The sequence below is a fragment of the Quercus lobata genome, chromosome 5, assembly GCF_001633185.2.
Source record: "Quercus lobata isolate SW786 chromosome 5, ValleyOak3.0 Primary Assembly, whole genome shotgun sequence".
Lineage (NCBI taxonomy): Eukaryota > Viridiplantae > Streptophyta > Magnoliopsida > Fagales > Fagaceae > Quercus > Quercus lobata.
The window spans coordinates 292,847-315,733 of record NC_044908.1 but is presented as its reverse complement, the minus strand read 5'-3'; the positions used below and the strand labels follow the sequence as shown (position 1 = coordinate 315,733).

At 37.1% G+C, this 22,887-nt stretch overlaps 2 protein-coding genes across 3 annotated transcripts; both read right to left on the bottom strand.

Annotated features, from left to right (window-relative positions):
• Positions 1 to 302: 302 nt before the first annotated feature.
• Positions 303 to 10,449, bottom strand: LOC115993047 (probable F-box protein At4g22030). Of its 2 annotated transcripts, XR_004092754.1 has the most exons (3): positions 10,141 to 10,224; positions 1,358 to 1,469; positions 303 to 559 (listed from the first exon to the last, which is right to left on the bottom strand). XR_004092754.1 is itself a non-coding variant. In XM_031117320.1 (2 exons), exons 1-2 carry the CDS (start codon positions 10,236 to 10,238, stop codon positions 2,230 to 2,232), a joined length of 1,194 nt encoding a protein of 397 aa, XP_030973180.1. In that variant the 5' UTR covers positions 10,239 to 10,449; the 3' UTR covers positions 2,031 to 2,229. The 2 variants fall into 2 exon arrangements, 1 of the variants encoding a protein (XP_030973180.1); XM_031117320.1 differs by lacking the exons at positions 303 to 559; positions 1,358 to 1,469 and adding an exon at positions 2,031 to 3,325 and having other exon boundaries at positions 10,141 to 10,449.
• Positions 10,450 to 13,475: 3,026 nt separating this feature from the next.
• LOC115988853 lies at positions 13,476 to 21,741 on the bottom strand. Its single transcript, XM_031112477.1, has 5 exons — positions 20,598 to 21,741; positions 18,302 to 19,930; positions 16,802 to 16,860; positions 15,384 to 15,515; positions 13,476 to 14,066 (listed from the first exon to the last, which is right to left on the bottom strand). Exons 1-5 carry the CDS (start codon positions 21,739 to 21,741, stop codon positions 13,476 to 13,478), a joined length of 3,555 nt encoding a protein of 1,184 aa, XP_030968337.1.
• Positions 21,742 to 22,887: the final 1,146 nt, after the last annotated feature.

Sequence of the window (22,887 nt, the reverse complement as noted above, 5' to 3'; positions counted from 1 at the left end):
TTTAAAAGACATACTCTATAGTCATGACATTTATGTTTCTCATCGAGACATTTGATTCTTTGATCATTTTGACTTTTACAAAACCATCTCAAGCAAGGTGGTTCCAACAATTTTCTTGACTTTCTCATGAATCTAGTTGCTAAGATAGGATGGTATTAGACATCCAATTAAATGAGCAAAAACCCAAAATCAGTGTCATTGTCAACATGAATTACCAAGAATTATAAAAACTCACCAAAAAATTAAGATTATTTAAATAGGTAACTGATTTAGTGATATATTCTAAATGCGTTTTTGCTTATGTTCACTTACAGAGAAATTATAATCAACATTAACAGTTGTAAAGACAAAATAATAAACCAAAACTACATCAAATAGAATGGAATGATGCAAGGAAAGCCACGCGCATAAAATTGTAGAGATAACAGTTGATGATCAAGAGAGAAATCTGCTCCTGTCAGCACCACTTCAAACACAGTTTTTTGAGGCATCAATCAAGAAATTTGCACTTGAGAAAGAACTCCAATTTCTCCTTTCACTTACAAAGTACAATATGTACCTTCCAAAATGTACATAAGGTTATCAACGTGATATTGAAACAGATGTTCTCAATTCTATTACTACAATATTCAAATACCCTACTTGTTTGATCTTAATTCTTCCTTTCTTTTTTAATCTCCTTCATATCATCAAACAATTTGATTGTGAGAGCAGGCAACTTACCCTCATAAAAAAAATGAGAACTCTTCCTATATATGTTATTTTCTTCAAGAATTAAAGAGATTAGCATAAAAATTTCAATGTTTCTATCCAATGAAAAAACAATCACCTGCATCACCATAGTTGCTGCTTTCAACTAACTTCAACTCATGTTTTCCATAGTGACCATTAATTTATAGAGGCAAAGGAACCCAAATATTAAAAGCAAAAGCCTAAACTAAATCCTCTAATTGATTTAAGAATTCCATTTTGTTTTACGCAGTTACTTTCAGTTATAGTCTTGCAGCCTTGCAAGTATTTGAATGTATCTTATCTAATCAATGTGTCAGCTGCATCATACCTTGCATGTCCATACGTTCATGTGTTTGAAGACAAAAATAATGTTGTTGAGCAATATAATATTCAAATCTGAAAAACTAAACAACACTGTGCTCAAGGGCATTTCTAAAATTTTAACAATGTTAAGCTACACTCTACAATTTTCTGTTTGTGTTGAAAATTATTTTAAACACTTGGGTCACATGGGCTACAAAAAATCTACCCACACCAATTTCGCTAAGGTAGCATAGCATCCTCAACATATAAAATTTAGATTGTGTTGCAACACACAATTTGAACAATGTAATGAATGTCTAACCTCAACGTACTCCACACCAATTTCGCTAAGATTATCAAGAATGTTGTGTGATGAAAGCAAGCTGATAACTCCACCAGAGCCAAAAATGTACTCCACACCAATTCAATCAACTCTAGAATACAAAACAGAACTCAATGAAGCTGTGTTACTCTAAAACTGTGACTTAGAATAGCTAAAAAATTCAATCAATGAAGCTATGTTTCAAACCCATAGCTCAGTTTCCATAAAGAAAAAAAAAATTCAATGAAGCTGGGGTAAAAAATGAAGCTGTGTTTCTACAGATACATAGCTCCACAGCTAAAAAATTCTACAGATACAAAGAGAAACACAGCTAAAACTACAATTCAATCAACTCTAGAATACAAAACAGAAATCAATGAAGCTAGGGTAAAAAATCTTAGAAGGGTTGGCTACATGGGTTTGCTAAACCATGAAGCTGTATTTTTTTTGCGAAAACTGATATAACTACACTAAAATTCAAAAAAAGTTAAGAAATCCAAACTATTCTAAGTCACAGTCACAACATAAACCATGAAGCTGTATTTTTTCTACAAAAACTAATATAAGTACACTAAAATTCAAAAAAAAAAAAATTATTTATACATGATAAGTTACAATTCAAATTGAGTTTCATGAGTTCTTTAAATGTAAAGAGAACACTAAAATAGTTAGAAATTAGATGTACATAGATTATCACAGAGGCAAACGTTACACCAAATGTAACTTCAACTAAGTTTTAATACCTACCAAATAATTTTAATGTTTACCAAACTTAAGAGTAGCATTATGTACAAGATTAGATCACATAATTATCCAGTAAATTTTCTCTCCAAAAAGAAAATTTTCAAATAAATTAATGAACTACTATATCATCAGAATAGCTTGCTTGCAAACTCTTCAATGGCCTCCTCCCCATTTCTTGAAGAAGATAATGCAGCAAGATGCTTGAGTTCTGAAAGACTCCTGCCAAGCTGTAGTGCCACCTTTATCTTAAATAGTTCCCCGTTCTCTCTTCTCTCAACTTCTCTCAAACTTATATTTGATTCTATAATCTCTTGCATGAGCCTAAAGAAACCAGCATTGCTCCTATACATCTCAAACACCATCCCAACTTGCCATCCATGCTCCAATGTGTTTACCACGCTTGCCAAAACTCCTGCAATGACTGCAAGCATCACAGCCCATGCCCCATGAGTAGTGCCCAAAAAACTAGACCCCAAACCCGCAAGGCCAGTCAATAAAGGGCCAGAAATTGCTAAGATCTTGTTAACTTTCAAGGCTTTTTGACTCAACCTCAAGTACTCAGCCGCATCCTTCCTCTTCAAAACCTCAACAATCTCTCTCATTTCCTCTTCTGACTTTCCATCCCAGCCATTCCCATCTATTTCTTCACCAAGTCTCTCTAATCTTCTGTGTCTTTTTGGAGGCCACCACACTGTAGGTTCCACAGTTTTTGGAAATTTCTCAATCATCGCACCTAGTAAAGGAAGTGGGTATGCCTTATCTAATGCCAAAACTTTCTCCATTGCTTCATTGATCACATCTATATTAGTCACCTTGTAGAGAGACATAGTTGTTTGCATCTCTCTATAAAGCTGCTTAAATAATCTAGCAGCATTGCGCTGTTCTTCACCTAGTTGTGAAGGCTGTATCTTGTTCATCACCACTGACATGGCAGTGGCTGATAAATATAGCAGGGTAGAAGATACCTTTAGTGCCACAAGAGGTGCACCAGTGCCCCCAGTTGTTGCTAGTCCAGCCATGGTTGCAGCAGTCAGAGTTATTGAATTTATAGATGTTAGCAACAGGTGGTTCCAGTTGTCACGTTGTGCTCCAATATTCTTATGCATCTCCACTCTATCAGCAACAACATCCATGATTGCATAAAACTTAGCAACCACCAATGCTTCCGGAGGACTCATCTGGGTTTTGGGTGCATTGGCTGTGGCTCTAATACTTCTTCTACAACTACATGGTGAAAATGGACCCGTTGAGTACAAGAATATTGGAGCTTGAAGGATTGACATGCTCACAATCTAATAATGGTCTTTTATTGAGTTCTTCTCCAGGCTTTGATGGTGTTGTGAATGGTTTTGACTAGCGGATGAATATGGTGAATTGGGGTGGAGTTGTCCTTTGGCCTTGTTATATATAAAGATTAAAGAGCATTATACAATTTTTTTCACAACTTGTTAAGATGACAGGTGTGGACGACTAAATTTCTAGTTTGAAATAGAGTCAAAGAAGTAAAAATAGTTTCACAAATGCGAATTTGTTTTGATGAATATGTGGTATAATTCTCTGTGATTACAAAAGAGTGATCCCTTGATTCGATCCCCTTGAAAGATTTGTTAATTGGAATTGTGGTGATGTGATTTTGATTTGAACACAAGATATCCTTCAATTTGGCTAAGGAATGGATCGAAGATCTTTGAAACGGAATTATATTGAATCTCTGACTATGAGCTTGTTAGAAATTCTTTGTTCTTCACGTTCTTCGTGCGTTCTTCTTTTTTGAAGGTTTGTGATGGAAGTTCTTTGGTGCTTTAGAGGCTTAAATTCGTAGAACTTCGCTGATTTATGGTTTGTTGAGGTTTCTGGAGGCTTTCGAGCTTGATTCCTGTGAATTTCGAGATTTAGGAAGATGATTTGGATGATTCCTCTTCGAATGTTCTTCGTATTCGAAGGTTTGTAGTGGAAGTTCTTCGGGGCTTTGGAGACTTGAATCTGTAGAGTTTCACCAATTTGTGGTTTCTTGAAGTTTCTGAAGGCTTTTGGGCTTGATTTCAGCAAACTTTAAGATCTAGGCAAGTAGTTTGGATGATTCTGCTACGAATGTTCTTCACATTCGAGGTTGAAGTTCTTGAAGTTCTTGGATGCTTCAGGGCTTGATTCCAGCAGAGCTTCTGTACTTCTAAATCTTCTTTGATGTCTTCTTGGTCCTTCCTAAGATGTCTTGGTGTGTGTAGAAATGCCTTAGGAAGACTTCTATTTATAGGAGCTTAGGGGGTGGGTGACACGTGGCAAAACTTGATTGGTGACATGTGTCAATCTGATTGGAGGAGCTTTAAGACTTTTTCTCCAAGACATGTGGCATCTTTTGATTGGCCGAAATGTTTTGATTTTCAAGGTGACACATGTCAACACCCGATTGGATTGCATGCGTCATCGCTTACACGTGCCGGGTTGCTTACGTCATCGCTTACACATGCTGGACTGCTTACGTCATCGCTTACACATGCTGGACTGCTTACGTAATCGCTTACACGCGCTGATGTGCGATTAGTATTTTGTATGCTTTTCATGTTTTTACCTTAATGAAACTTGGCAAATTTCTCGTAACTGTACATGATGCTTTGTAATTAGGTATACTTTGTGGACTTGGTAACATGATGTTTTAGCTTGTGATAAGTCAGGAATTTTCCCTCTCTACAAATGCCCCCTCGAGACTTGTTCACGCACACAGTTTCGAGTGTGGTGCAGGAATGAGTTTCGAAAAAGGATTTTTACACTTGACTCTTCAAGTGAAATAGTTGAAGGTGGTGAAGCTTTCAACAGGATGAAGTAATTTCAGAAGAGTAGACCCACCCATATGAAAGGCTTTGATGAGACCGAAAAGGGGTCTGCAAGTATTTGGATGTACTTGCATGACCGAGCCTTCTTAGCAGAGGTTAAGTTGAAGTAATTTCAAAAGAGTGTTCCATGGTATTTGAAATGAGTCAGTGGGACAAAAAGTCATTTTCAAGTAATTGAATGTACTTGGTGATTGAATCATATCGGCAGGGATTAAGCTGAGGTAATTTCAGATGAGTATTTTGGGTCATTGGTGGCGATCACAAGGTATAGAAGATGGGGAAGAGGCAAGGATGTTGGCTGGGTATAGCATGCAGAGCTAAGGGGCTAGCCTCGTGTTTTAAAGAACTCCTGGTGAAGTTATCTCAGAAGAATATACTTTGGATTACGAAGGGGACATGTGGGAAAGTGGTTGAGTGTGCGTGTGTCATTGTATCGCTCAAGTTAAGTTGAGGTAATTTTAGAAGCTTATGGATTTTTGGTCTACTAGTGGTGCTTGTAAAGAAGATGGAGATGAAGCAAAGTGAATGGGTGAAACATACAACACCCCTGTACGTCGGGGACTTTCTGGTGTAGATGTTTCTGGGGAGTATACTTTGGAATACGGGACTGATTGCATGTTGAATGAGGTCCGGTGGCAAGTTGTCAAATGTGCCTATGTGATGGGACCATGCCGACGGAAGTTAAGTTGAGGTAATTTCAGAAGAGTACTTTCTGAAATACATCAAACATAATTTAAGTTGGAGTAATTCCAAAAAAGTGTGTTCTGAGGTACCAGCAATGATGACCTTTGGGTCCCACACTGGTGGGAACATGGAATGAGGCTTTGGCGACCATTTACCGACACCAGAGGCTGATTTCTGATGAGTTGGGACCGGGAAGATTGCTATGAGTGTTGGATGGGAGAAAAGTTTTAGGATGCTCTAACACCTTTCATGTTGGGCTTTGTGGAGCCTAGTTTTGTTTGATCCGGTTTGATAACCCAACCCGACCCGAATAATATTGCGTGGTTTTTTAACGAGAAGTTTACTGAGGCTTAGTCCATGGAGCGGAGGCTTGGGCCTCCGGAGTGCTCATGGACAAGCCTCTTGGGGGTTCGAGGGCAACGCCCTCGTGAAAATTTTTTTGGCCAGTTTAGCCCATTATGGAACCGCCTTTTGTAATTAGGGTTTTTTAGTGTGGTGTTGTTGCCGTGTTTTATATAGAGAGAAAATATTGTAGCCACAAGTTGTACTCTGTATTCTTCCTTGATAATAGTGAAATCCCTGCAACTCCATAGACGTAGGCAAATTGCCGAACCACGTAAATATTGTCTTGTGCATTTGATTGCTTTCTTTGGCGTGTGTTTTCTCTATTTTTTGTTTCTCATAGGTTGGGATTTCGGCTTAATTCCCTTCATTTCATCCCTTAACCAACGAAACTTGTTGAAAGATATGAACAAAGTCAGGAGGTCAGCTGAGAGATATGGAGTTCTAGTCTTGCAACAAGTTGGAAAAGCACAGAAAATGAAAGATGGAGCTAACTTGTGATCTTGGTTTTAGAAACCAGTCAAGTTGCTGTTTGTTCCGAACCTCTGCTTCCGTAGTAAGACCAAGGAATTGGAGAGACACTATGAGGTCCTCAAAGCAATTAGGAGGCTTCTTGAGCTTAGAAACAAGCGATTTAGTTGGCCTTAGATCTTCTAGCTAGGTAGATCTGAGGCTGCACAAGGTCATGATGTGGCTTAGGTTATGTGAAATTTTATGGACAAATGTGGTCATTAAGTGGAGAAACAAAGTTTGTTTGGATCTCAAAACTACAATGATGTTGTGAAAAGGGTTTCTATTGAATCATGAGAAGGCTAAGTTCAAGCTGATTATGAAGCAATATTGGTTGCTACGTATTGAGAATGATGCAGCTATAGCGAGAAATGGCCGTGAGAAGGAGGATTTGAAAATTTGAAATAAGCAAATCTTCATTTCATGATTCAGTGTGTTTTTCTTGATGAGCTTCAATGAACCCAAACCTTCTATTTATAGTGGGGAGATGAAGAATGGTAGATGGGTATGTTAGATGAGAATGGCGGATGAGAATTTTATTTTTGGTGAGAATGGTAGATTAGAATGGTAGGCATCGAACGAGAATGGTGGATTGAACTAGTAATCCAATGTAATTTCAAGTTTAAGGCACACTTGTGAGAGTTCATCTGTTCTTTGAAAGGAAAGCTTTTACGAAGTCTGGAGGATAACCTTGAGAGAATTCAAACTAAATGGATGAATCTCAAATTTTGATTTTGGGAGCTTGAGTTTTGGACACTGCCAATACTTTGGAGAAGTAGGTCAAATGGGTGGTTTCCAAGTCCTAAACAAATAAATGGATTTCAAAATCAGAATCTTCGTGAAAAATTGAGTGGGACAAGCTTTGCTCAGACATAGGGGTGTGCGCGGTTCGGTCGGTACGGTTTTTTTCCAAATTTATTATTAAACCGATAGAAATCGGTTTTTTCATAGTTGGAACCGAAGCACACCGCCTAGGGTCGGTTTTTCGACCTATAGCGGTGCGGTTTTTTGCGGTCGGTTTAGTCGGTTTGGTCAGTTTGAAATATTAAAAAAAAAACTGTTTTTTTTAATAATAAAAAAATTGGGCTTTCAAGCCCAATATCAATATATCAACCTGTTCAAGATTTCAAGTAAATACAAACAATTTTTTTTATTTAGCAAGCCATCAAAAATCTAGTCTCACATAAACTAGAAGCAAAAGAAAAGTCAAATAAAAATTAAAAAAGTAAAAATGCCCAATAATATTTTTCTACATCCAGCCAACACCCAAAAGCATATTCCAACTCATACTTATACCATAATTACTCATTACTCAATCAGACACTAACAATATACATTACTCAATCTCAATATATATCAACTCAATAGAGAGGTAGAACCTAAACAACTAAAATCAGAATGTAATGCAAAAAAAATTAATATCGACTTCCATGTAAAAATAAATAAATCAATAATTTTTTTGACCAAAGAAATGCTTTACAATGAACATATATCATAACAAATAAACAAAAGCCAATGCCTAATAGGTAGTATGGCAGTACCATAGTAGTTCCACTAAGTAGCTCAAAATCCCCAAGTCAAAAAATATAAAAATAAAAATGCAAAAATACTGAAAAGAAAAATATTGAAAATACTAAGCAATATTTTGAATCATTAGTGATTATAGCTCAAAATCCTTCTCAGTGAATGATTGAAGAGTGATAGCTCTCTCAGTCTCCCTCAAAATCAAATTGTTGGAAAAAAAAAATAAATAAAAAAGGATGTCAGTACTCGTGGACTTAGAGTATAGAGAGAGAGAAGAAACGAATTAATTGTTTGTGACTATGAAACTCACCAACAGTATTGCGGCGGACTGGCAGGGGGTGAGCATGAGCAGCATCTTCAGTGTTGCAGTAGCAAGGAGGCGAGAGAGAAAGAGAGAGTTAAAGGATTCTAAGACAAAAAGAATGAATTTATACTAGTTGCAGAATCTGAAAACCTAGCATAAAACGCACCATTTTGCTTCTTTTTTTTTTTTTTTTTTTTTTTTTTTTAACCCCCCATATGACGGCGTTTATTAATAAAAAAAAAAAAAAAAAAAAATCAGAACATGTACCAATTACCAAACTTGGGGAGAGAACGAAGAACTTTTTTTGACTGAAAGGGTAGAGGGAGAACGAAGAACTGAAGAACGTATAGCTTAGCTGCCCTTAATCGGTTCGGTTCGGCATATATCGATTTCGGATTTCTAGCTCCGACAACTGCACCGCACCAGCATCGGAACTACCTTTGCGCTCCGATCGCCGACATCAGCTTCGTCGGTCGGTTGCAGTGGCGGTGCAGGACGATCGGTGCCGATTGGTTGGATCGGTACCGGTGACTTTCTACTCACCCCTACTCGGACATCTTGATTCTTAGTCAAAGTTCATATCAAAGTCAACAGCTGTAGAATCACACTATTTGAGCACTTTTGGATTCTCAAATGAAAAAATAGATCTCAAAATTGGAATCTACTCGAAAAATTGAGCAAGACAGGTCCTTGAAAATTTTGACTTTCGATCAAGATTTATGCAAAAGTTAACTTTCTGAAACTTTGATGTTTGCGCAATTTTTGAGTTTTGGATGAAGAAACGGATCCCAAAATCGGGATGTACTCGAAAAACTAAGTGAAACAGGTCCGTTTTGAAAATTTTGACTTTTTAGTCAAAGTCAAAGTTCAACCATGGTCAAAGACTCAAAGCTTTTTTCTTTTTTTTTTTTTTTTTTTTTTTTTACAGGAGGTTCGGATCCGGGTCAAGATGAACGGGTCCAACCAGGTCTACCAGCACAAACGAGTCAAACCACGGTAGTGAGAGATGACGTCATGGCACTGAAGGGCGCAAGTCAGCGGTTGGCGCGTGTAAAGGCGTGAGGGAATGCCGGCGCGTGTGAGAGCGTGGGTAGTTAAATGGCGCGTGCTTTTGAAGGCAGTGACGTCGAATTTTCTAGCGGCGCGTGGGTGTTATTTTGGACCCAAAATTTTCAGGTTTTGCGGATCGGGGCCTTCTGGATCGACTGGTAATGCCACTTTCTTGAACTGACGTATGGATTTGTACGAATATGAAAGAGTAGGCCGCGATCTCCGAAGTTTTAGCGGCGCGTGAAGGAGCGTGGTGGCTCCGTTGAGACCGACTTTTCTGGGTAATGGAGGTCGAAGTCCGTTTAAGATCATTGTGGGTTCATTTTTGTGAAATGATGTCAGGATTTTTACAAATCTGAAAGAGAAGGCCGTAGGTGACCATTTGTCTTGTATTGGCTTTTCTAGTTGGACTTATGCCCTTCTAGTCTACTTTGGCTGTGGCCGTTCTGTCAGGGCGGCACCTGAGTTTAGAGTTGTAGGTCATGAGGTGGATGATGAGCCACAGGGCCGGGAGGCCCCAAAATTTTAGAAAAAAAAATGGTTGAAGATGAATCTAACAAAATCCGGAACATGCTTATGACAAAAAAACAAAATTTCTGTTATACCCAGTTAAACAGCAAAAAAAAAAAAAAAAAATGTTCTAAATAAAATTAATTGTCCCAAAAATAACATTATCATCTTCTAGATAAACTAAAATTCAACAAGATAAACTATAAATTCGGTTTAAGAAATTAATCACAAAACAATCAATAATCAAAACAAATAAAAAAACCTTAAATCTCTAAAAATTTTACCGTCTCTTTCTCATTTTTCTTTCTCTCAACTCTTGCTCTCCGCCTCTCTCATTCTCTCTCCACTGTTGTTGGGCCTGGCTGCCTGGCTCAAGCTTCATTTCCTCCGATCTAATCTAGATCATCCGACTGCCTGGCTGCTGGCTCAAGCTTCCTTTCCTCCGCCGACTGCCTTTTTTTTTTTTCGCTGTAGCCGTTAGTGCCGTGCTGCGTTTTGATTCTGGCTGGGTAATGGGTAATGGGTTTTGATTCTGGCGCGTGAAGGCTTAGGCTTGCTTTCTATTCTACTTTAGATTTGTTAAGAGGGTTGGGCCGTGCTGCTGCTTTTTTTTTTTGGTTATAGGTGTAAATGTAATAGGATTTGTTTTATGTTTTGTATGGGTGGTTCTTGGCTGGGCTGGGCTTGTTTTTGTTATGGCTGTGATTTTTTTTTTTTTTTTTTAAATTTTAATCTTGTGTTTTTATATATATATTTTAGTGATCGGTAATATAATGAATAAATTTTTATTTATGTAGGTTGAGATTGCTAAAATCTTATTATTATTCGGTGAAACTACAACAATACTTTTTATATAAATTATGTTATATTTCTCATTTGCTCTACACTTGAAAGTTATTTTTTATTTTAGTCTTTATAAATATATTGTTTGATTAAAAATGTCTATTAGAAAATATGCATCTGGATATGAAAAACTTTTAAAAAAAAATTAATTGAGTCTAAAAAATGATCAATAGATAAATTTGTTATTAGTAATAAATAAAATATAACACAAAATTTAGATAAAAGTATCACAAATGAACAAGAAATTCACCAAAAAGAGTTAGAAGATAATGAAATGATACAATTGCAAGATAACAATGATGTTCAATTTTGCAATACAACAAATCTTAATAATGAACTTCAAAAGAATTTAGAAGAAAATGAAAATAATGATGAAAATGTCACAAATGAATAAGTTCACCATAATGATGTTCAACTAGAAGAAAATGAAAATAATAATGACATGTTGAATCATATTCCTTCAAATATTTATGATCCAGGTAATTGGAAAAACATTGAAGAACAAGTTCTTATGTTCTTAGATCTGTAATTTTTTGTTTTTAATTTTTTTTATTTAATTAAAATTAATTTAGGGTTATCAACTTTCCCCATGTCTTCTAGTTGCTTGCATTCTGGTAGTTCAATTAGCTTCATTTGCAGTAGTTGGACATACCTTATTTGGATATAGACTATTGTAGTTCATTTTTTGTCATTTCTAAAAAATAAAGGTAGGATATTTAACCCAAGGTGAGATTTTATTCCTCAATTTTCTTCTTTCTAAACCCTAGAACCTGCACCTTTTATGGTTTCTAGACCTTTCCCTTCCCTTTAAAAGACCCAATTCTTGCTTTAACTCTCTGCATCTTTATTTATTTATTTAGGGTTGTTTTTTAGTTTGGAAGACCACACAGATTTTCACTTTTTTTTCCCTTTTGGATAGTTTTTTTGTTTGGAAGACTGCATAAATTTTGACAACACTACCAAGCCACAAAGCCTTTTTGAACTGCAATCAAGCATGCCTTTAGTTTTTGTAAGGACACGATTTGGTGACGAACCTAAACAGTATTGGGTTCGTACGTAAAAGGCCCAGACAATATGATTTGTAGAGCGTGGGTGTAAAGAGCTAGGTTAACTGTGGTATCTACCTCCAAGATTTTCTCTCAAACCCATACCATGTTTTCCTTCTTTTTTGTTGGTATAATCAACGTCTTTTCTTAAGTCCCTAGTGTTACTCTCTCTCTCTCTCTTCTTCCTTCTTTCTCTTCAGTTTTATGTGTGTTCTCCTTTTTTCTCCATCCCCTTCTTCATGTTCCTCTTTTAGTTTATATACTCCCCTTCGCGATCCATCTTCACCGAACACGTGTAGATTGTGTCTGGGGGATTTCTTTCTGTCCCATCTGGCGCCTCCTGGAACTTCCTATGGGCAGCTGTAAGGCTGCTTCCCTACTGCTCAGGTATCACCTCCACATTAATGCGGCCAGAAAGTTGGTTGAGAGGTCATTAATGCGGAGGCAGCTATAGTTTCAGATATTTGTTTGCCTTATCTCTTTCATCTTTAGTCGGCTACTCTACCCCTTGAGATGACCTACTTCTGAGATCTGATCGTGGTGATACCACGTCCTGGTCGTCTTCGGACGCGATCGTCCTCGGACGCATACTGCCGAGGAGCATGGCGTCCTCGGACGGGTGCACGACCTCGGATGGGCCACTGGCCCAACAATCCTCAACCGATTCTGAATCCTATGGGCCTATCAACCGAATGATCCCCACAGTTTTGGTATGGCATAAACTTGAAACAAATGCCATAAATATCTAGATTTTTGGCTTTTGTATTCTTAATGTTTGAATAAAACCATATAGTACAATTTAAACATGTTCCACCTTAGCACAATTCGTACTGGTATTTTATTTATAACTTGGATATATTGAAGTTTTTTTGTGTGTGAATAATCTATTTATAACTTATTTTCATGAAGATTATAGAAATGTTGAACTTTTTCAATAATTCAATAGTTGGGGTGGGGTTATTATGAAATTTATTGACATTAAGAGTGTTTGGTTTTGCATTGTAAATCTTTGATGAATTGGTATAATTTAGTATTATACTTGATACTAATTTGGCGAAAAATTAAGTAGCTTGAAGAAGTTGAGAAAAGAAAAGAGCCTACGAAAGGGAGGAAATACATTCTTGAAAAGTATTTGATAAAGCTTGAAGACGTAAGCACAATTGTATATTTATTCTATTTACTGGTTTTTTTGTAATACTTATTAAACCAAATGTAAAAGCACATTATGATTATTGTAATATATTACTTCATAATATTTGTATTTATCTCATTTTTAATATTACTTCATAATATTACATGTTTCATCTTATATTAGAGCCAATTTAGCTTTCAATAATTAAATTTGAGAAATGTTTAAACTTGAACATGTTAACATTTGATTTAAAACAATCACGTGCAATGCACGAGTTAACGACTAGTATTATATATATATATATATATATATATGCATGGGTTGGACCTCAAAATCAATGAAGAGAGCTTCCCTTAACTAAGGCAATCCACACTCTGAATAAAATATTTAAATCTTATTCTTCTTGCTAGTCTCGGTACCAGTAGTCCAAGCTAGGCTAAACAGGATTTGTTCTTTTTATTGACAATGCATTGCCCTTTCTGCTATAGAAAATTTGGTTTGATAAGTAGGTGATTATAACGGTTCCTTTTATCACTGACTGTGGAAAGCTAAAAGCTCCTCTGCTTTTGGAGTTTTTTTGAAAGTGGACTGACTTTTATTAAATTTTAAGCATATCCAGATACAAAGCTTCCCGTGCAGGAGGAGGGGATTCCTCCAGCCAAACACTCTCATCAACTAACCCTCTAGCATGCTTTGCCAAACAATAAGCCACTTCATTGGTTGTACGGCTAACCCACTCAACAGACACAACACATAGACCAGCACACAAACATTTTATATCTTCATACAAGTGCCCAAGCCATGACCCATTAGGCTGAGACCGTAAAATCCTCTGCATAACTGAGACATTATCTCCCTCTACCAGCAGCTCGGTGAAACCCGCATCCACAGCGAACTCCAAGGCGTTGCGGCATGCCAGCACCTCAGCCTCCTCACTACCCGAGACCGGTGGTCCTTTCGCTGCCATGGCTGCCATTACTTCTCCTTCCCCATTGCGAATTACTGCTCCGAAACCCGTCGCATTTAGTTCATCGAAAATGGCTGCATCAAAGTTTAGTTTAAACCCATTTCTTGGCGATGGCCTCCACTGAACTTCTCTGGCAACTTGTCTTCGTGTAACCAAGTGTTGTTGGGCTTCTCTAAATTCTTTCAAGAAGTCAGCTGCTCTCTTGTTTAGCCGAGATGGGTCCTGCAAGCAGGGCCGGCTCAATGAATTTGGGGGCCCTAGGCGAATACTTTAAATGGGGCCTTTTATTTAATTTAATTATAAATTGATATATTTTTTTCAATTAAAATTTATTTTTCTTGCTTTTTGAGAGGCAAAATTACTAATTAAATTTTTGTATTCAAGTTCCGCTAACATTTCCTTTTCAATTGATAATATGGCTAATCCACTTAATCTTTCTTGTGACATAGTTGATCTTAAATAGGATTTTATTAGTTTTAATTTTGAAAAACTTCTTTCTGCAGAAGCAACTGTAATAGGTATAGTTAGTAATATTCTAAAAGCAATACATGCATTTGGAAAAGATTCTAACTTCTTTATATAATTTAGTACATTAATTGGAGAGTTATCATTTATTTGCAAAACTTCTTTTAAAACTTTTAGTTCTGAAAATAAATCTAAGCCATCAATATCTGAATAAGTTTCATGTGTAAGAAAACATTCAAGATTAAGACAATTTTTTTTCAAACTATCATTATCTAGTGATTTTAGTTTTTCAAAATTAAATAAAAAACCAAAAATATTTTCATATATTTGAAATTGTTCAAACCTACTTTCAATTGAAGAAATAGCTTGATCTACTATATATAAAAAATAATTAATTCTAAAATATTCTTCAACGGATTGTGTTGTCTCATCATTGAAATTCTCATCAAACTGTTTCTTCCTACGAATTATACGTTTTTCACGAAATATAGGCTCTATTTCCATTTTAGTTGCAATTTCTTTGGATGAATTCATAGCAGATGTAAATCCATCTTCTCTATATTTTTTTAGAAAAGACATGAGACCTTTTAATTGATCTATAGCAACATCAATATGCATGTCTTTCGATTGTAAATTTTTACTAACAGAGTTAACAGCAAATAATACGTCATACCAAATAGTCATAGCTAGCAAAAACTCAAAACTTTCAATCTCATATGTTGCTAAACAATTAGCTTCACTTTTTGTTTTTGGATCTTCACTTGTGTTTGCCAATTGTAACAAAGCATCTCTTATTTCTAGAACTTGAAATTTTATTGCTTTCACACTTTCAATTCGACTTTCCCAACGCGTTTGTGACAATGGCTTAAGAGTTAAACCTGTCACATTATCTTGTAAAATTTTCCATCGCTTTGTGGAAGAAGAAAATAGTGTGTATATACGTTGTACTACTCCAAAAAAAGATATAGCTTTAGGACAAGAATTAGCCATATCACATAAGACAAGGTTGAGATTATGACAACCACATCATGTGTAAAATGCTTTAGGATTTATATCAAGAATTCTTTTTTGTACCCCTTGTTTTTTCCCTTTCATATTAGACCCATTATCATATCCTTGTCCACGTACATCATTAATATCAAGTTCAAGATTTTCTATTGCACTTATAATTTCATTGAAAAGACCTTTTCCAGAAGTATCATCTACCTTTAAAAATTCCACAAAATGTTCATCTATTTTTATCGGACTTACTGAAATATCCACACATCTTAGTATGAGAGTCATTTGTTCTTGATGACTTACATCGGGGGTACAATCAAGTATAATTGAAAAGTATTTTGCTTCTTTAATCTTTTTTATAATTTTACTTTTAATTTCATTTGCTAATAATTGTATCACTTCATTTTGTATATTATGTCCAAGATAATGATTATGGATTGCACCATGTTGAATACGATGAACATGTTCTTGCATTATTGGATCAAATTCTGCAATCATTTCAATTATACTTAAAAAATTTCCATTATTTTCTTGATAGATCTTTTCATTTTTTCCTCGGAATGCCAAATTATTTCTACCAAGATTTTTTACCACCGCTATTATTCTTAGTAACACTTTTTTCCAATGATCTTTCTCTTTCTTAATTTGTTCTTGGACATTTTTATCAATTGTTTTATTCTTCAATAATCTTAGTTCTAAATCAATCCAAGTATTCATATTAGTAATATGCTCATTGGTTGTTTCGTGATTTTTAAGAATAGAACTAATATTTTTCCAATCCTTAGTTCCTCCATTAGCTAGTTGATTTGTATTAGATTTTGAATTAAACAACTTGCAACAAAAACAAAATACTTTATCTAGATCTTTCGAATACACTAACCATTTTCTATCATGTTTCTCTCCATTTGGTAATTTTCGAATATAATGCGTAGTAGAAAAATGTCTAGAGTTCTTATCTATAGGAAAGTTTAGATCATCAACTCTTATTGGACCATTTTCTACTAACAAATCTCTCAATTTTATATCAATAGTTTTCCATTGACTTGGATCAAAAATATTTGTAGGAATATAATTAGGTTGATCATTAATATTTTCACTCTCCTCTAAATTATTTTGAGCTTCATTATCAAGAATGGTAACATTACATGTTTGAACATTATCATGACTATATTGGTTATTATCATTTTGTTGTATATTTTCATTATCTTCCAACTCTTTTTGATGAATTTCTTGTTCATTTATGAAACCTTCACTCAAATTTTCTACAAAATTTTGTTTTTTACTAGTAATAAATTTGTCCATAGCTCCTTTTTGAGATTCAATTAATTCTTCTCTTTGTCTTTTTTTTTTTAGTTTTTCATATCCAGATGGATATTTTCTAGTAGACATTTGTAATTAAAAAATATTTATGAATAAATGAAACACAATCTATAATAAAAAAAAATAACAATTTAACTAGAATAATATAAATTTAATGTATAAAACAATAGAACCTGGTTTATCAAAAGCACAATTGTAGCTCTACTTAATATGATCACTTTACAATTTAAACCTGCATAAAAAAAAAAGATTAAAATTAATATTAATACAAAGTAAATTATTCTAAATTTATAATTTTGTTATCACTTATCAATACTCTTTTTTTGTGTAGCATTAAACTTTTTTTTTTGCAAAAGATTGAATCTATTAAGACCAACCCACTAGCAAAATGTGTAAAACCCAACTTGATCCACGCTAAAACTGAGACCATCCTACTATCCTAGAGCCCACTATCCCTCATGGTTCCATCCCACTAAATCTGATTTCTTAAAAAAAAAAAAAAAAAAAAAAAGGTGTAAAGCCAAAAAGAAGAATAGAACAAAACGTGTAAAGCAAAAGCAAAAAAAGCAAAGCAAAAGCAAATACCTGATTTCTTAAAAAAAAAAAAAAAAAAAAACGTGTAAAGCCAAAAAAAGAATAAAACAAAACGTGTAAAGCCAAAAGCTTTCTATCCCTCTACCTTATCAAAAGCTAGAGACCACTATCCCTCTGCCTTAGTCTTTCTTTTAATGTATCCGTTTGACCAAAAAAAAAGAAAGCAAAACAATACTTCACATCTTTAAGGGCTCTGACCCTTCCATAGAGAGATAGGTTTCTAGAGAAATCTGTAGCCAAAAAGAAAGAGCAAAAACCCAGCAGCTTCTCTTCCAAAAAAAAAACTCAGACACCCATCAGCTGAAGAAGATCTAAAGCCAAAAAGAAAGAGCAAAAACCCAGCCTGGTTACCCAGCCGCTCCTCTTCAAAAAAAAAAAAAAACTCAGACACCCATCAGCTAAAGAAGATCTAAAGCAAAAAAAGAAAGAGTAAAACCCAGCAGCTCCTCAAAAAAAAAAAAAAAAAATACTCAAACACCCAGCAGCTGAAGAAGACGAAAGAGGCAAAGGAAGAGAAAGCAGAAAAGAACCTGAAATGAAGCTCTTTGAACACACCAAGTCTATTGCTAACACCGATTGATGAGTAAGTTAACTAAAAACAGTGTTTTTTTTTTAGAATCAAGATGGAGAGAGAGTCAGAGAGTGAGAGTTTTTTTTTTTTCTTCTTTCTTTTTTCTGCCTTTTCTTATCTGTTTCTTCTTTCTGCGGATTTGCTTATAAGCTAAAGATTTCTGCCATTTGCAATCTTTTTTTCTGCAAGCAAAAGATTTGGGAATGGGAATAGTGTCACTTCAGTGTGAGAAACGGCACTTTTTTTTATTTATTTTTATTTTTTTCAGATGATGGGAATTGGGATTGTCAGTTCATTGTGAGAAACGGCTATTGGGATTAGCCTTCACGTCAATTCACAGGCCTCTTTTTTTTTTTTTTTTTTTAATGGGAGCTGGGATTAGCATTCAATCTTCACAGGCTCCTTCTTTTTTTTTTTTTTTTTTTTGCCTTCATGTTAGGTTCAGAGTGAGAAACGGGGCCATTTAAAAAAAAATGAGAAATTAATATTATATAATATATTATATTACTATTTGGGGGCCCTATTAGAAGTTGGGGCCTTAGGCGGTTGCCTAGCTCGCCTATAGCTTCAGCCGGCCCTGCCTGCAAGCTCCCCCCGTGGAAAACTGTATTCCGTTGGTTCCAAATCATCCAAGCCTGGACGAAGAAAAACTCGAGCTCCTCGGTATTTAATTTTTCCATTAGCTTCTCCACAAGCTGCAGCATATCAAACTGTACTCTCCCACATTTTTGCAACCGTCTCGCACACCCCGCCCACACGTCCTGAGCCACACTACACTCCCACAAGGCATGGATTGCAGATTCCAAGCCTCTTTTGCAAAGTCTACACCTGCCATCGATGACAATTTGACGTCGAGCTAGCTTCTCACAAGTTGGCAGGATATCATGGCAAGCTCGCCATGCAAAAATCCGGACCTTATTTGGTATATGGAGTTTCCAGAGCTTGCCCCACACCTTGCTGCACTCCCCCGACGAAGAACTCTCTCCATTTACATCATGCTCCCTTCTAAGCTCTCTAGCCAAATGGTACCCTGTTTTGACCGAATATTCCCCCTCTGTTGAGTGTAGCCAAAACAGAGTATCATCATTTTGTCTACGGCTCAATGGAATCCGAAGTATAGCATCCGCATCTTCATGGTGAAAACTCCTCTCAATTAAGCCTCTATCCCACAACTTGAGTGACCAGTCAATTAACTCCGAAACACGCCATTCCCATTCTTCTTCCTCTGGTGGATGCAACACCCTATTTGTGGGGTGGTTCGGAATCCATTTGTCTTTAAGCACCCGAATTCCAGAACCATCACCCACCCTCCAGCAGCAACCTTTCTTCAGAATTGGTTGAGCCGCAATAATGCTCTTCCACACATAAGAGCTATTATTCACGTCCCTTGCCTCCAAAAAATTACACCGTGGGAAGTACTTTGCTTTGAAACACCTGTAGAGCAGAGTATCCTTTTCCTTCAGTAACCTCCATCCTTGCTTGGCCAGCATCGCCAAATTAAAACACCGGATATCCCTAAAGCCCATACCACCTTCCTTCTTTGGTTTAGATAGTGAGTCCCAACTCTTCCAATGAATCTTCCTCTCATTACCCACCTGCCCCCACCAAAACCTTGCGCACATGGCATTAAGCTCATCACAAAGCTTTACAGGAAGCTGAAACACTCCCATAGTATAAGTCGGTAGAGATTGAGCAACGGCCTTTATCAATACCTCCTTTCCGGCTCTAGATAACATAATCCCCTTCCACCCTTGTAGCTTTTTCCAGACTTTATCCTTTAGAACAGCAAATGCTTGATATTTAGAGCGCCCAATCAGAGTTGGTAGTCCCAAATAATTCTCAAACCGGTCCACTTCCTTAACCTTCAGCCAAGTTTTAATCCAATTTCGTTGTCCACCATCCGTATTGCTACTGAAGTAAATGGAAGATTTGTCAAGGTTTATGAGCTGCCCCGAAGCCGAGGCATAGAGCTGTAAAATATCTGCTAATGCATGAACTTCATCCTGAGTTGCTCTGCAAAATAGTAGGGAATCGTCTGCAAATAGCAAGTGGGATATACTAGGAGCTCTCCTACATATAGACACACCATGCAACCTATTCTCCGCCTCAGCTTTTGCAAGTAGAGAGGAAAAACCCTCTGCACATAAAAGAAACAAATAAGGAGATAAAGGGTCTCCTTGTCGGAGCCCTCTGGATGGAGTGATATTACCAAAAGATTTCCTGTTAATACGGATAGAAAACGATGGTGTAGAGACACAACACATGACCCGCTCAATCCACACCCCAGGAAAGCCCAATTTTGTCATGATACCTTTTAGGAAAGCCCACTCAACCCGATCATAAGCTTTACTAACATCAAGTTTCAAAGCAAGGGAACCTCTTCTACCTTTCTTCCTACAATGCATGGCATGTAACGACTCATATGCAACAAGAAAATTATCAGTGATGAGACGACCAGGAACAAAAGCACTTTGGGAAGTGGAAATCAAGTTTGGGAGGATTTGCTTCTATTTGTTTGCCAGGACCTTTGAGATAATTTTATAAATGACATTACAAAGGCTAATGGGTCTGTAATCAGTTATTTTTTCCGGTGATTTTATTTTAGGAATGAGAACAATATGTGTATAGTTAAAATCAGGTTCCATAATGCCATTATTCAGAAAATCCAACATTGCACTAATCACATCATCTCCAACAATATGCCAAAATTTTTGGTAGAAGAGAGCATTCATACCGTCCAAAATTTTTGGTAGAAGAGAGCATTCATATCGTCCAAAATTTTTGGTAGAAGAGAGCATTCATACCGTCTGGTCCAGGAGCCTTTGTTGGTCCCATTTGGAACAACGCCGCTTTGATTTCCTTTGGACTGTATTCACTGGACAAAATATCCCGCATATCAGTAGAAACCTTAGGCTGTACTGCAACTAGGCACTCCTCCAATCTGTCACAATCACCGGCCTTGAAAATATTCTCAAAATAATTGGTAGCCACATCTGCTATTTCTTCCACTTCCTCGACCCATCTATCGGCCTGATTCTTTATCCCTTGAATAAAATTCCTCCGTCTTCGTTGTGAGGTCTTTGAATGAAAGAACTTTGTATTCTTATCTCCATGTTTAAGCCAAGAGATTCGAGAGCGTTGTATCCAATAAATCTCCTGCTTAAGCAAAAGGTCATCCAACTCCTTACTAACCACTAGAAACTCAGCTTTATTTTCTTCAATACACTCACCCCTATTCAACCCCTCAATCTTCCTTTGGAGTGCCTTTATTTTTTCGGTGTTGGGCTGTGTTTTAGATGCACCCCATGCATGTAACTCCCTACCACACCCCTTAATCTTCTCTTTCACTTTTGCCATAGCAGAAACCATGCCGTCCCTTTTATTCCAACCTTCTTGGACCACGGCCTCACAATCCTCCCATAATAGCCAAGCTTCTTCAAATTTAAACCCCATATTGCTTCTAGATATGCGGTGCTTGGCTGGCTTGGTTTGGAGAATGATTGGTAAATGGTATGATACGTGGGATGACAGGTGTGTGACTTTACTCTGTGGGAACTTAGATTTCCATTCCTCATTGGCAACAGCTCGATCAAGATGCTCCTTTGTATTGGCGAGTCCAGGTCGCTTGTTATTCCATGTGAATGGATAACCATGAAAACCCAGATCTGATAAGGAGCATTGTTCCAAAGCTTCACGAAACTCATCCATCTGTTTGTAAGGAGGCGGCCTATTACTGAGCTTCTTGGTGGAGTGCAATATCGCATTAAAATCTCCAATGCACAACCAAGGACCATCCACAAACGAAGACAAATGCGATAACAGAGCCCATGATTTAGATTTTTGACTAGAGTCAGGCCACCCATAAAAACATGTAAGATGCCATGCAAACCCATCCTCTTCAACCACCTTTGCCAAAATGTGATTCTCAGTAAAATTAATCACCTCCATTGCAACATCCTTATTCCACAACAAGGCCAACCCCCCCCCCCTGAATCATGCTTCTTAACTATTAATTTATTTGCAAACTTTATCTCCCTACAGTGCTTCTCAAAACCTTTTTTATCAAGTCGCGTTTCCATTAAAAAACAAACTATGGGCACTTGATCCTTCAAGAGTTTTTGAAGGCCACGAACTATCCAAGGTTTCCCAAGCCCTTGGCAGTTCTAGCACAAAAGTCTCATTGTGACTGGCAAGGGTGTTTCGACACCCCTGCCACAAAAAAGTCATCTAACACATCTTGTACTTTCCCACGCTTTGATCCCTGAACCTCTAAACTTTCTGCGTTTTCCACCTCCCAGATCGTCGAAGCACTTCTTTTCCCCAGTGAAGTGGTTAAATCACCCTTATTTTCCACCCCAGGCCCGTACTCCATGCGTGTAAGCCTATTCCACTTGGGCCTAGGCTTTAAAGGCCCAGTATGAACTAAACCAGCCACCTGTTCCACATTGGACTGCTCTACTTCACTCATTTCAGCCTTACTTGGACCCACCGAATTAATAGCCATGCACGTTGAAGCCATAAAATTCGTAACCCCCTCATTCCTCTCCATCACGCCTGCATTAACTCCCACAATATCCGGACCAGTTGCTGAATTTTTGGTGCCCTCATTATTTCCTAAATCATGGGCATTAATTGCTGCTGAAACGTCTATCTTCGCTGCCGCTGTACTTCCTTCTTTCCCACTTCGGTCAGCCACCTCCTCTGCCGCTTCAGCACCTTGATTTGGCCGGCTCTGTCCACCCCTGTCTGGCTGCCATGAACGAGCCCCCAAAGATTTCAGCCACTCTCCATATTGACAGACCACTTCGCCCCCACTCTTAGATGCCGCAAAGAAGCCAGCACAGTGGCGGACATCATGTCCTAACAAGCCGCAGTAGTGACAAAGCATCGGAAGCCGTTCATATCTATAGGTAACCCAAGTGCGACCACCCTCAGAACCTGCAATGAATCCACCTCTCCGGATCGGTTTCGCGATTGGAAGCGCAACCTTGACCCTCATGAAGAGGTTTTGATGCTCTTGTTTTTGCCTCTTCTCAACCTCCTCCACAACCCCTAATCGCCTTCCCACTTCCATCGCCACCTTGGGAGAAACCA